The following is a 15,212-nucleotide window of genomic DNA, read 5'->3' on the forward strand; positions in this document are numbered from 1 at the left end:
ATTAGCAAACACAAACAAAGTGTTATTAACAAACGAATTACTAATATCCCTCTCTATGATAGTGATTTATTTTCTTACGGGATTAAAACTGTAAATTTTACCAAACTAAAGAAAGTAATACAAAGTAATAAAACTTTTTATCATTTAGTTAAGATCCAACATCCATTCTTTTCATAGTTGGTTGCTACCACCAGAGGGCGACATGGAGTACTTTTACCCATGTAGAGAAACATAAACGCTCATATATTACACACGCACCAACATTTTACTGTCTATTACTACATCAGTCTGTTTACATTAAACTGATATTGATAAATAAACTCACAAATATAGCTTCATGAATTTGGTAACGTCCTGTAAGTCATATCGTCAAATGCTTTTGTTCCAAAATAAAAAGGCTGTTGAAATAATGATTGGTGTGGTTTTTACAGGTGAATGAGCAGCAGAATAACTACAGAGAATCTGTGAATACATGAATGACCTTTTGTAATATGCCTTTAGCCTATTAGTGCCCTGAAAGAGTGGAGATTTTACCTATTTTAGCAAAATGATCTACAAACTGTATGGGTGAATATAGGAGCTTGTTAACAGGTTAGCATGTCCAACTAACAGACAGGAAAATGAGCTATGTATTTTTTAGATATCATGTTATCAGCTGACCACTGAAAGCTCTTTCTGCATATATCTTCTACACGTTCTGTCTCTTGTCACGTGTGTGTTTATATTTAAATCATGTATGTTGATTATTTAAATATGCTTTTTCATTCATTTTTAAAAAATGTCAACAGCTGTCGTTTACAGATTCATTGTTTACTATATGCTATATATATATATGAACATGAACAAAACTGAAAACACTGGGTCACCGACCCAGGAACCCTGACAATATGTATTTTACCTGGTTAATGTGTGTGGCGGGGCGTGGTCTGCAGCGCAGTTGCAGGGGAGGCGGACGCACCTGAGCGGCACCCGCGATCACGCCTCGGCGCCTTAACGTCTGTGCTCTCTATGCTGTTGTGTTGGTATGTGTCGGGCTGTGAGCTTTAACACCGGCTGTATGCATACAGCAACCGTGTGTGAAAAGTGGTCAATAAAGAGAAGCTGTAAAGCGTGTTCATGGAAACATCGTTGGGTCTGCCGTGATATGTTTACAATGGGACTTCTGCTCCTGAATCTCTGCGCACAGCGTCTGCAAATCGGAGCTGTATGAAGTCACTTTCATCTTTACGCAGGACTGTAAGCTGTCATCTGTGAGGCGTGAGCGGTGTTTGTTTTTAACATAGTTCACGGTGGAGCTGCTGACATAATGTGGATCCGAAGATTGATAATTAGCCTACCTGGGGTTGAAAGTCTCGATAAATGCACGGCGTTTCGGCGGGTATATCGGCTTCCGCAAGTGTGACGCTTATTTTGAGCGTTCAAAAACTAATAGAATATAATTTTATATTTATATTTCAATATCACAGTAATCTTCCAATTTAGAACTACAAGTTAAAAAAGAACTAACATAAATAAAATACACTTCAGCTAATTACTTAAAAAAATAATTTATTTTCCCAAACCACGCAGAGCCGCACTAAAAGGACTAAAGAGCCGCAGGTTGCTGACCCCTGCACTAACCTATTCAGCTGCTTGTGAATGCAAATATCTAATCAGCCAATCACATGCCAGAAAAAAAAAAAGGGTGATTTAAGTGACTTTGAAGGCAGCATTGCTGTTGGTGACAGATGGGCTGTTTTACGTTTTTCAGACACTCCTGATCTTCTCAAATTTTCTCAGGAATTTACAGAGAACAGTCCAAACTGAAAAGCGAAATAAACATTTCCCTGGGTAAAAATGCCTTGTTGATTGCAGAAGTCAGAGGGGCGTGGCCATGCTGAAGGCAAGAGGAATTCTAAGCCAGTTTCTCAACCCAGCCCATCTGATATCAGTAACCACAACACATTCAAAGTCAATTAAAAGTCGCCTTTCTTGCCCGTTCCGATGCTCGCTTTCAACTTTGAAATGAGACCACTTGGACAACAGTAATGATAAATAATTGCAAATAGAGCACGTTTACAGAATTTAATGTCATTTTTATAGAGCACCTCTTATTTTAAGAAAAGATGGGCGAGACGATTTTTGAAACTAACTGCAAATTAAGCACACAATATTTAATATCTGTATTTTACCATTTTGATAAGACATATTTCAGTACTCCAAAACACTTTTATTAGACTGCCAACATGCTTACAAGTAGTAAATCCAGGTTAGTGGATCATAATTAAACATAACTCTGTGGCAAACGCAGAGTTCAGCAGGCCATCAAGGAAGAAGTGACGTGCATTTCTGCAGTGTAAAGATTCACAAATGATTTTCTCCTTAATCTACAGTCACACAAAGCACCAGGAAAATCTTTGGTGATGTTCTCAGATGATTCTGACGCTTATCACCCAGTTCCTCGTGATGTCCTCCACACCATCAACCCTCTGTCCTCCTCACAGTTTCTTCCTCAGCTTGCCTTTCTTATGGCCACCCCTTCCAAAACCTGACTTTTTAACTTCTCCGAGCCACTTTTTGTTCTTGGAGCGGAGCTTCCTCATCCCCCCGCCCTGCAGGAACTGGTGCTTCTGCTTTTTCTTGCGCTGCTTCATGATCTGATCCTTTGTTTTCAGCTCCGAGCGTGCTTTGTGGTCACCGGAGCTCTGTACGTTTGGACCTCGTCGGCCACGGCCACGACCTGGGAGAGGCACGACACAACAAAGAGGTTGGAGGTTATAGCTCGCAAGGCTGGAAGAGGGACTTGAAGTATTTACCTTTAGAGTTGAGTTAAAACATGGTGGCTGATGGTCTATATTTAACATGTTTGTGCTATTCATTTTGATGCCTTCCTACCTCTTGCTGGCTTCCTGCCTCCTCCGCCTGTTTCTCCATCTGATCCAGATCCTGTATCATCAATCTTGTATTTTTTCCTTCACTCCTCATAACTGACATGTTGTCAAGTGATACAACATCTTCACAGTACAGCTTAATATTGTCATAGGAGTAGAGAAGAGGGTCATTGAGAGCAGCACACAGAGAAGCTTTTTGTTGGAAGGATACAAGTTCTTCCTGTTCTTCTTGTTACTGATAACCTGACCGCTGTCTGTTTTGATCTTCTTCTTCTGGTCTTCTTTTCCCGTTTCTCTCACAAAACGCTTCCTCTTACGGTCCCTAAAAAAAGAAGGGGGAAAAAAGACTTTAAATTATAGTTTGAAATGACCATTTGGTGGATACTGAGTCAAACATAGGGAAATTTGTACCATTTCATCATTTTCTTCTGCTGGTTAAGGCGATCGCCTTCATCTCCCATGAGATCAAGGACAGCTGAAGAGGCCTGCTGTTCAAAAGCACTGCCCTCTCCACCGAGACTCAACCTGTCGACGCATAACACAGGACAAAACAGCATAAAACACAAAGCCATTCACATTTTTTAAAGAAACAGATGCAACAGTTTAATGCCTCACCCTCTCTCAGAGTCAAAGTCTTTAGGTCTGTAAGGGATATAATACTCTTCATCTTTGCCTGACTGCCTCTTTTTCTTGGTCTTTGGTCGCTCTTCGCCATCTTCCTGCTGACCTCTTCTTTTACCACCTACCACCTCTGAAAACACCCCCTGGTGGAAATAGAAAGAATTACATGGTACAAAGTGACAAAGCATGATACAGAGATCCTACTATCTTCCTCTTCTAGTTTGTATACAACATCATCTACATCAAAACTGCACTTTATTTTGCTTCTTCTTCATCAGACAGCACAAACAACTTTCTCATTTTGACTCAAATATTGGTTTTGAATGAAAATGATGAAACAATCCTGGGTGTTTATTCAACTTGTGAGCAGGTTTTCTAATCCACTGTACTATTATTATTGACACTAGTACATGTTCGTGCTGCTGGCAAACTAATACACTCAAGAACATATAGCGAAGCAAAAAAGTGAAAAGTAGGTCTTGCCTACATAAATAAACATAAGACAGTTGTGAAACTTTGACATAGTAACATCTGCAGTAATATTTACACCTGTGATGACATCTCACCAGCATTAGCCTTATTTTGAAACCAAGATTGTTTACACAGAGTTTGTAATTGCAGAGAAATGCTCCATTTATTTTGGTCATTTCATTTTTGAGCAGGAAGCTCACCTTTCTTGTTATAGCCTTTAGACGAATAGAGAGTTTTCCAATTAAATACATATTCTTTAAATAATGTTCCCTCTTATAAAAAGTAGGATAATTTAAAATTTAAAAAAAAAAAATGTATTATACCTCTATTACTTAGAAAAAAACCTGTTTTTTTTCTGTTGTCTGTTATATAACGTTAGTGATGCTCGTTTCAATTCATTTCTTAATCAGCTAAACAGGTCAGTTAAGAAACAGTCAAATATTAAGTTAAATTTGAAAACGGTTTAAAAAAAAATATCCCCATTCCAAAATGTCACATGACAATCTCATTGGCTCACGGAGTTATGATGTCACTACACGATCCTTTGAAGTTTTTCCTTAAACAGGGGTGACACACAGCAGTTTTTTAGTTCGTGTCTTCGCAGCATTTGTGTTTGCAGCCTTCACACGTTCACCACAGAAACTTTTGGAAACCTTTTCAGAGTTGTCGTGTACAACCTTCAACATGTATCCAACAAGACACCAACCAAGGCAAAAAGATTACGCCGCTTCTCCTTCCTGTCGTGGCCGGCCAATTTCCCCAAATGACCTCTTAGCCGTCCAAAGGGCATTACATGACAGTAAGAAGGAAAACTACCATCTCCAGAATAAAATTCAACAGATTGAAGAAGAGAAACTTCAACTGGAGGAGAAGTGTAGACAGATGGAAGCGCAAAATAAGAACCTGGAAGAAAGACAAAAACGCCAGCCCGACATAAATATTATTAATGAGGGTTGGGGAATCAAGTTTGGACAAGCCCGAGAGCAGATTGTCTTCCTAATTAAGGAAAACAAGCAAAAGAGCGTGGAACTAAAGGAGATGTCCAACCAGCTTAAAGACAGCAAAGCTACTGTTGGGAAGACAGAATGGGATCTCCAATATATGGACCAAATGAATCGGCTGCTCCAAACAAACTTCGATGAAGCTGTGAAAAAAAATGAAGAAATCCTCCAACAGAAGGAAGAACAGGAGAAAAAGCAAAGAGACATGGAGCACAAACTCAAAGTCACGGAGGAAAAATACAGAATGCTGAAAGAGAAGGTGGATGATACTCTGCGCCAAAATAAAGACCTTCTTCACGAGAAAAAGCAACTAGAAGGGGAAAAAGAAAAACTGGACAAACAATGCTCGCACATGCAGAAAAGGATGGAGCAAATGGCGAGAAACAACTCCGAGCTCACTAAGGGGATATTGTTGGAATACAACAACTTGAAGCGCAAACACACTGAAATGCAGGCGCAAAAGCAAGAACAAGACAACATACATCACTGTAAAAAATCAAACTTGCAGTTGTTGAGCTTACAGTCATTTCTTTCACAATTCAACAATAAAAGTTCAGTTGGCCCATAAACTCAAATACATTAAGGGTTTCAACTAATCATTTAACGTTTTGGAGCAAAAGTTGGTCTCAGATGAAATTTATTGCTGGCAAAATGAATGAATTCAAGTTTTACATGAGTTGAAGCTGTTGGCGCCTTTCTGTGCCTGAGTACGCATGCGCATCTCATATTTTTGGATGCTACGGGGTCTACTTTGCGCTTTTGCAAGGACTGAAAGCCACCTGCCCGTCTGCCTTAATGAGAACGTGAGGCTAGGAGCTGTTCATCTCAAGTTTCTAAAGGCAAGTAATGTTTCTTTTATTATATCAGACAGTATATGTTTGAACAGTCTCAATTTGTCTGTTAGAAATATCACAACTGAAGTTCTTCGTATTTTTCCGAAACTTAGCATAGCATTACTTTCTTGGCTAAGAAGCCTTGTGGCTTATGGGTATGTGTTTACTATATCATTTAAGATTCCATGTCACAAACTACGTGCCATGTCACAAAACAATGAAAATCCGACAAACTTCGCTACTAAAGAGGCGCGCTCATATCTGACAAGCCTCCGCGACACCCCCTATGCGTATTTCATGAAGTGCAGTCTGTGGCCGCCATACCACCGAACGAAACAAAATAGGCTGGCTCACTCATGACCAACGGCAGCAACCCCCCGCCGCTATTTAAATAAAATAAAATAAAGTTCGGGGGCGCCTGCTGCCATGTCGTTTAATTTGTTCGAATCACATCTAGCCAATAAAATGTGTGCTTTAGTTTCTGTGTGAACGGGGTGGTGGAGTCCTCATGGCCAGCGAGCTCCACTAAATGAACTAAATGAAATATGAGATGTGACAATATAGTTTATATCGATATAGTCTACATTATCATTATACTCGTGGAGCCGCAAGTTTGCCTCTCTTTCGTCCACTTTTGTCTCTACACTGTGTTACTCCGCCTCTCTCCTTCACTGAACACAACTCCCCCTCCCCCATCGCTTCACCTGCAGGCAACGACAAGATGGACACGGCAGCTATCAAAGAGGAGCTGGTCGGTAAAAAGAAAACATTTGAAGATTACTATTTTAGTACTGTCAGCGTAAAGTTAATGCCATAACTGCATTAACGGGGCAAATCTCCGTTAACTAGTTACCGCGGATCACCCCGTGCGTGGGGCTGGGTGGCGTTAGTGAGCTAACCGGGCTAACGCGTTGACGCACGGCCTAAAATCCTTTCATCTCAAAAATCGACAGTCTGCCTTATGTATGAATTCTGGTTGTGCTTACTGACCTCGAACCAATTTTATGTGGTACACAGCTTAAAAAAATATGTCAAAAAATGTTTTGGTACGACTTTGGTAAGCTATGAAGCTGCACTGCTTGATGGATTGTTGGAGCATTACGGCTACCGAGGAGCCTCGCAGAGTGATACGTACTCTGCTTCAACGTAATATTACCATATTATGCGTGTAAGGACCATAAATGGCGCCTGTAAGAGACACGGTTACAAAGAGGATTTCAAACTCCAGGCTGTCAGTTGCGCAGTAGAACTTGGAAACAGAGCAGCTGCAAAATCTGTCTTTGTTATTATGCTCAGCATCTTTTATTTTACATTTTGACTGCACAATTGTGAGCTTTTTGTTATGCGCAAAACAACATTGTTTTGGTTTATTTATGGAGCACCATTAATAAATGCACTGATAATTTAAACAGATGCTTCAGGAGTTTTATCCCACTCATACTCTCAATCCAATGTTTGTCATTCTAAGTTGTAAAACCAATCACACAAAATTATCCTTGGCTTACATAATACATCCCAGTATACTGTTGGTGCATTCCATGTAGAATACAATTTGTTAATAATAAATTAAATAAATTAAACATTTGATGTAATGTATGTTTTGTAAATTATTTGTTTTACTGTGTTTCACATGGCATTTTACAAGGCAGAATCAGCTCACTTTAGTGAGCCAAAAAAATTAGGACAGGAGAAAAAAATTCTTAAGTATTGTCAGGAAGCTGGTATTTTATTTTAAAACTAATTGCTATTTTTATTTATTTAGAGAATTAAAAGCCAACTCCAGACCACTGCTTGTCCTGATTTATGAGGGACTGATGAGGAGTTGGTAAGGAGAGGAATCAGAACAGGAGTGCCTGCCCCCCGCCCCAAACGCATTATCAGGTAATGTAACTTTGGTAATTTGAGATTAATTCAGGTTTCTTTTGAATTGTTGACACTGTCCTCTCCTCTCTTCTCATTATAGCTTTTGTATGCAGTGCCAGTTCTGCTCTTTTGTCTGTTCAAGCCAAGAAGTACTCTTAAGACATCACCAGTTACGACATAGAAGAGGATTTCATTTGCCCTGTGTTTACAGTGACTGCGTCTGTTCGTTCAGGACACGAGGGGCATTGAAGTCTCACCTCAGCAGATCACACAACAGGGCTAAGAAAAGGCAGGAGATCTCAACATTTTTTTGTGATTTTTGTGAATTTAAGGAAAACTGCTCACAGCATACATTTATTTCACATATTTTAAGGCACTTAAAAAAAAATCAGACTGTATCCTGTCCTTTCCAAAAATGTGACTATGCTACCAACAATTTAACAACCTTTACGTCACACACAAGCAGAAAGCACAAAAACTCAAAAGATATAAAAAACTGTATTAGACTGATTTCTCATGCAAATGCATGTCCTAGTGAAAGTAGCTCCCCTGATAAATCCTTAAATACCTCTCAGGAGCCAGAGACATTACCAAGTGGTTCAGGTGTAGCATCAAGTGATAAAGAGGACAATGAGTTTGTAGATTACCAATGTCTTGAACATAAAATAGCTAGACTTTTTCTATGCATGCAAACATTGTTACATGTTTCTAAAAGTGCTTTGCAGAGAATTATTGAGGAAATTAGTGACATTTTAAAATTTTCTCAGGTTCATTCATTTCAAAGAATCAAACAGGTGCTTGCTGAACAGAACATTGAGGCAGATGATGATGTAATTAAAAATATAAATGATGCACTTTTCAAAACCAACCCATTAATTATCTCAACAGAACCAAAAGGTGCATTATCTACTGATTACAAGAGAAATATTTATTTCAAGAATAATTTTCATGTAATTGAGCCTACAGAGTACATCTACAAAGCGAGAACTAGAAATACATTTGTTTATGTCTCAGTAAACCAGGTCTTGGAGAACTTATTGAAAGAGAAAAGTTTCTTTGAAAAGTTAGCATTTGATAAAGAAATTAGTGAAGGTTACAGATCATTTAGAGATGGGCAGTATTTCAAAAACAACAAGCTTTTAGGATTGCAAGATACTTGCATTAGTTTAGCTTTGTATATTGACGACTTTGAAATATGCAACCCTTTAGGAACATCTCGAAAAATTCATAAAATAACTGCTGTCTATTGGGTTGTACTCAACTTATCTGCAAGGTTTCGTTCTACATTACACTCAATACAGCTTGCTCTTCTTGGTAAAAGTGTAGACGTTAAACAGTTTGGGTATGATGCTTTTCTTTATCCACTCATTGAGGATTTAAAATGTCTTGAAAGCACAGGGGTGTATGTTGAATCTTTAAATAGTTTTTTAAAGGGAACTGTATTTTGTGTCTGTGCAGATAACCTTGGGGCTCACAGCCTTGCAGGCTTTTTGGAGTCCTTTAATGTCGACAAATTTTGTCGATTTTGTAGTATTGATAAACATCAGATTGCAGCTCTTGATCCTACAGAATTTCCATTAAGAACTGTGGAACAGCATAACATTTTTCTAGAAGAGCTTGAGGATGGTCAAAGACAAAGTGTGTGTGGTGTCAAAGGTTCCTGTGCCTTAAGTGCGTTGTCCTATTTTCATCCAGTCACTGGATTTCCTCCAGATATATTACATGATTTCTTTGAAGGTGTTGTCCCTGTGGAATTGTGTTTGTGTCTTCAAGATTTAATCAGAAAGGGTTTTATTACATTTGAAGGATTAAACAAACGTATAAAATCATTTCCATATAAATTCTCTGATAATCTCAACAAGCCACAACAAATTACAAAAGCCAGTTTTGGAACAGGAAGAGTGAGTGGCAATGGACATGAAAACTGGACACTTTTGCGTTTGCTGCCTTTTATCATTGGGACCCGTATACCAGAACATGAGCCATCATGGGAAGTATTGATGGACCTTAAGGAGCTTGTTGAAATTGTTGTCTCGACAACTCTATCAGAAGAAATATTGTCATACTTGGACACCAAAATATTGGATCATCGACGATTACTGATAGAGACTTTTCCTGATTTTAATTTGAAGCCAAAACACCACTATATTGAACATTATAGTCATCTTGTGCGTTGTTTTGGTCCCTTAGTTGATTTGTGGACTATTCGATTTGAATCTAAGCACAACTTTTTCAAGAAAACTGTGCATGATGTCCAATGTTTTAAGAATATACTACTAACACTTTCTTCAAAGCATCAACAAATGATGGCATACTTGTTAGATGGTCACAGTCTTTTTAAACCAAGTCTGCATGTTGATAATATTGACACAGTTGACATCTGTTTCTTGAATGAAAATCTTCAGAAGTGCTTGAAACTGAAATATCCACAGGTAAAAGCTGTGTCATTTGCTAAATGTGTTTATCTGTATGGGACCCAGTATGTTAAAGGCATGATCATTTCATCAGGACAACTGAGTGGACTACCTGAATTCTACAAGATACTGAACATTTTGGTAGACTCTGGGAAAGTGTCATTTGTTGCTACAAAGCTCTCCTCTTGGTTTATGGAACACTACAGATCATATCGGCTTGACAGCAGCTACAAAGATCTGGAAATACTTGACCCAGAAGATTTGAATGATTACCACCCTTTAGCTGAATACTGCGTAGATGGACAACTGATGGTGACACCTGTTACGTGCCTCCTGCATTGAAAGTGATGGTATGTATTATTCATAAATAGTTTTCAGTTGATTACTTTGAATTTGTCAATTATTTAGAATTGCGCCCTTTTTTTTTGGTTTGTCTTCACAGGCCCTGTTACTGCGAGTCCACGTCAGTCCAAAACTTATCAGAAAAATCCAACTGTCCACTGTTCCAGAATCTGTGAAGCAGCTTCAAGATGAACTACAAGCAAAGCTTGGACTTGAAGGTGACTTTGCAATACAATATGAAGACCCAGATTTTGGGAACGCACTTTGCAACCTGATGGATATTAAGGAGCTACCTGCTGGACGGGCAGTGTTGCACCTCATTTGGGAGGAAAATGCATCAGCCTCGCCACCACAGACTCCATCTGATCATAGCGCTATCTCATCTATTGATACAGCCAGTGTGAGTTCAGCATCTTCTTTCAGCCCATCCTCATCCACAAAGACCTACATGCGTAGCACTTCACAGTGGCCAAATCCATTTCCTATCCCAACCTTTTCCTATGATGTAGCGTTAAAACTTCGCAAGGGCAATGAGGTATATGAGAAAGCAGGGGCAAATTTAAGTGTAACAAGAGACATCAAGATGGAAATTCTAGACAAGTTGGCACAAGAAATGTTTGCAATCAAAGCGTACCCTGACAAGAATGAAATAACATCTGTTGCACAGGAGCTAGTTTCCAAACATCCCTGCCTCAAAGAGCCTGGCAATGGCACAGGATATGATGGTTGGGCAACAAGCATTAAGTTCAAGCTTGGCAACTACCGTTCCAAGCTAAGTAAAGCTGGATGTAGTGAAGTTGCAGTCAATCGAAAAAGAAGAGGGGAAGAAGATGACAGTGGCTCAAATAGATTTTCCTTAAAGAAACCAAAGCGAGGTGAAGTCAACTTTATCCCTGATGGCCCAGAAAACTACAATGATGAGTCTCTTGAAAATGAAAGATGCATTTTGGAAGATGAAATGAAGAAGAGGGATAAGAACATGGCACTCATCACCCAAAAGATGGACATCACATTCTCTCTCAGGAGGAAAGAAGTTGTGGAGATGCAGCCCTTGGTCAAGGAAATGCAGCTCAGATGGCCAGCTCTCTTCTTGAAAGAACAGGTAAGATAATCTCTTAAATATTTAAAGGAAAACTTCCGTTTTTTTTTTTTTTCTTCTTCCCTTTTTCCCCAGTGTGGTCTTATTTCTAAAATGGAAAACGTTCATTTATTCACCCAGAAAAATTTCAAGGCATTTGGAGTTGTTAGAAAGAAATTTTAATCCCAATGTTACGAGTCAGTCGTTTTGCAAGAGAGAGCTGAGCCAAGGTTATGGGGAAAGGATTCACTGAGACAACTAAGAAATGCCTGAATTAAGCCAAAAACCACTCTGGAGGGTTTTTAATCTAAGGAAATAACATTAAAATGTGTTTAAAAGCTCCAAAAAGTTGATTTTACATGATATAGGACCTTTAAAAGCATCTGTTTGTATCACTCCAATATCTTGTAGAAAAGGTTGAAGGCTCGCGATGAGCTAACAATGCTAGCGGTAAAATATAAAAAAAATACTTGGCTCTAAAAATATGAAGCTAATTTTGGTATTACCAACAACTATTGAAGTGAAATCTATTTACTTGTCAACTTGCTGTGTATAATAACGGATTGCTTTTATTTCGCTCTTCTCTGGGCACCCAAAGCGCTTTACAATTCCACTACTCACTCACTCTCACATTCACACATCGGTGCAGGGAAACCACAGTTGTAGCCACAGCTGCCCTGGGGTAGACTGACAGAAGTGACGCTGCCATATCGCGCCTCTGGCCAACACCAGTAAGCGGTAGGGTAAAGGGTCTTGCCCAAGGACACAACGACCAGGACAGAGAGAGCTGGGGATAGAACCAGCATCCTTCCGGTTACAGATGAGCTTCCCAACCCCCTGAACCACGGTCGCCGCAATGACGTGTCTTCACTGGGCATCTAGAATCTTTTGGTGCTGACCCTTAGCAGGCAACAGCCATGAAACTCACAGAACAGGATTGAGAAAGTCACTTACGTGTTATGAAAGTATACAAATTTGACCACAGGATGTTATTCTTACTTCATTCCTACATAACTATAAAATTAATGGAATTTTTTCAATGAATTTAAAATACAATTTATTGATTTATTTCTTTTCTGCAATGAATCCTGTAACAATTGAAACCATTATTTTGTCTTATCAACATTTGATTAGGTATTCTATAGACTTACTGTAAGATCTGCCGATCAGATTTTTCTTGGGTTTTTTTTTTTTGTTTTTTTTTAATACGTCAGTTATAATTTGTACCACCACTACCACTAAAGGAAAAAAAAAATCCAATCAAGGCCTGACCAATAGATCAACCGAGACTAAATGTTTTGAAATTAAGCTCTTTTAACCAAATTTGAAAACAATGTGATTTTTATATAATGTACCTTTAAAAGTTTTCTTCTATATTTTTTTTGTTGCTTTGTAGATTTGTGCGGAATTCTCACGCATTACCACCAAGGATCTCATGGGGACCTTCTTGACTGCCCTCGACACTTACTCACTTCGGCTGATTAAGCTGTATCGAATTAGAAAAGCTGCTTTCCGCAATGACATGGATTCCCTGTTGCAGAAGTTTGATGAACAGGTAATATATAAAAATGTATTTGTGTCTGGTTTATGAGGAACCTGAAGTTCCCACTGTAACGAAAGATACTTTATTAAATATTTACTAAATTGATGTAAAAATTGTTAGTTTTCAAAAAGTGTGTCCTGAATGGGATTATAAGCTAACAAGCAGCGCTGTGTTTGGCAGATTGCAGGTCATGACAGACAGTTCAACTCTCATCCCACTCATGGCACTTTTTGTTATAAATGTTGTAATAAGTGTGCTACATTTGTTGCACATCAAAATTACTTAAAAAATAAATAAATAAAAAAAATCTGACAAAAACATGACCAATAATAATAATAATAAAATCTGTAATAACTCATTTCAACATCTTATTTCTTAAGGCTGTATTTTGAGCAACAACACTTAATGTGTTTTAAAAACAAAATGGTAGGTTTATAAATGAGACTGAGTCTTATTTGATTTCCTTGTTTTAGGTCTCAAACATAGTCCAGCATCGACGAACCATCAGTTTGGAAGGGTTACCGATATTTGTTCGCGACGACGAGACCAAACTCTTCTTAACATGTCTGGTGAGTATGCAAATCTACTCAATCTTCAGTTTTGGTTTTCAGAGACTTATATGTACTGTTGTTTTTTATTTTGCATAGGATACAGATCCAGTTGAGAGGGCAACCCGAGGTGTTACGGTGGGCATCCTCACTGTTCTGGAGGACTACGTGGGACCCAACTCGCAGTCCACAGTGGTCAACACTGCCATTGTTTTGGAAGAGGACATTATTCTTGATGATCTGCCAGACCTTCCCACTGCCTTTGCCTACTTGTTTGGCCTACTTTATGGGCTCAACATGGAGTTTCCCAAAGAACTCAAGTACACATTTGAAGCTGTGCAACACATTTTTATGGAGTTGACATCTACCTGTTCCCAGAGGATAAGAAGCTTCAAAACCAAGCTCTTAACCAAAGTCTAACCTATTTGACAACATGTTCAACTCAAATACAACTTGTGTAAAACAGAATGGCAATTTGTTTTGATTTACAGTTTTTGGGTTTCGTGGCAAGTTGCTCTGAAAAAAGTTCATTTCTGTCTTTAAGAAAACTAAGGTGCAGAAAGTTCTGAATCAATGTCTTCTGTTCTAACTTTACTTAATGTGGCTTGCATGACTGATTGCAGATTTCATGTATAACATGTTATTATAAAATGTTGAAAGGTTTTATTCTAACTTGAGCTGTTTTAAACAATTTTTATAATCTGGTTTTAGGTACATTTGTACTAGTTTTATAACAAATGTGGCGCGATACTGAACTTCACAGGAAATTGGAGTGTTGATTACTATTAAAAGACAAGTGGTGGAAAAATTTGTTTGAAAGTTGTTTGCTGTATGGAAACCAGATAGAAGTTGTTCACATCCTGCCATCTGATGTTTTGAATCCGTTTGTTAGTGACTATCTATCAAGATAGGTTTGATATTCTGTCTGACAACACCACCTTTAAAATTGGATGAGTAACATTTGTTACAAAAATTTGACTTTTTTTGTGTTTTTGGAAGGACTTTATTTGTGGCTGAATGTTGTCAGTATGTTAAAAATGGCTGATCTCAAAAGTCAACATTGTCAGTGGTGCAGTTGTGTTTGAACACAAAGTTATTTGAAAATCAACTGTGTAAACATTCATTGGTACAACAGGGAGCACCTCATGAAAACTATGAAAGATACTTTTTCTAAACTTTAGGAAATTGATTGGCAAAACAAAAAAAAATATGTTGTGTAAACTTTAGGAAATACGTTGCCGAAACTAAAACTAATACCTTGTGTAAACTTTAGGAAATACGTTGCCGAAACTAAAACTAATACCTTGTGTAAACTTTAGGAAATACGTTGCCGAAACTAAAACTAATACCTTGTGTAAACTTTAGGAAATACGTTGCCGAAACTAAAACTAATACCTTGTGTAAACTTTAGGAAATACGTTGCCGAAACTAAAACTAATACCTTGTGTAAACTTTAGGAAATACGTTGCAAAAACAATAAAATATGAGTTGAGAAAAAGGACAATTATTAATTTTGTCAACACAAAAACATTAGCTAAAGCAACTTATCTCCTAAACTTGAAATTATAAGTTATCCATCAGAACCTAAAAACGTAAATGCAGTCGGTTGCCTTGAGTTTTTAAGTTTT

General features: G+C 38.2%; 1 protein-coding gene across 2 annotated transcripts; it reads left to right on the top strand.

Annotated features, from left to right (window-relative positions):
• The first annotated feature begins 5,458 nt into the window (after positions 1–5,458).
• On the top strand, positions 5,459–14,863 carry LOC147313446 (uncharacterized). 2 transcript variants are annotated; one of them, XM_086262996.1, is made up of 8 exons: positions 5,459–5,802; positions 7,559–7,677; positions 7,760–7,948; positions 10,280–10,423; positions 10,516–11,517; positions 12,890–13,048; positions 13,510–13,605; positions 13,684–14,863. In XM_086262996.1, the coding sequence occupies exons 4-8, from the start codon at positions 10,421–10,423 to the stop codon at positions 14,002–14,004; spliced, it is 1,581 nt and encodes a 526-aa protein (XP_086119122.1). In that variant the 5' UTR covers positions 5,459–5,802; positions 7,559–7,677; positions 7,760–7,948; positions 10,280–10,420; the 3' UTR covers positions 14,005–14,863. The 2 variants fall into 2 exon arrangements, with proteins under 2 accessions (XP_086119122.1, XP_086119121.1); XM_086262995.1 differs by having other exon boundaries at positions 7,760–10,423.
• The last annotated feature ends 349 nt before the right edge of the window (positions 14,864–15,212 follow it).

This window comes from Aulonocara sp. 'chitande type north' Nkhata Bay, linkage group LG15, assembly GCF_057382095.1.
Source record: "Aulonocara sp. 'chitande type north' Nkhata Bay isolate Kocher_YH1m ecotype deep benthic linkage group LG15, A_spYH_male_GT1.1, whole genome shotgun sequence".
NCBI lineage: Eukaryota > Metazoa > Chordata > Actinopteri > Cichliformes > Cichlidae > Aulonocara > Aulonocara sp. 'chitande type north' Nkhata Bay.

Excerpts from the sequence above, each read along its gene's own strand:
- LOC147313446 (XM_086262995.1), top strand. Across the intron at positions 11,518-12,889 it reads CTCTCTTCTTGAAAGAACAG|ATTTGTGCGGAATTCTCACG; the intron begins GTAAGATAATCT and ends GTTGCTTTGTAG. Across the intron at positions 13,049-13,509 it reads TGCAGAAGTTTGATGAACAG|GTCTCAAACATAGTCCAGCA; the intron begins GTAATATATAAA and ends TCCTTGTTTTAG.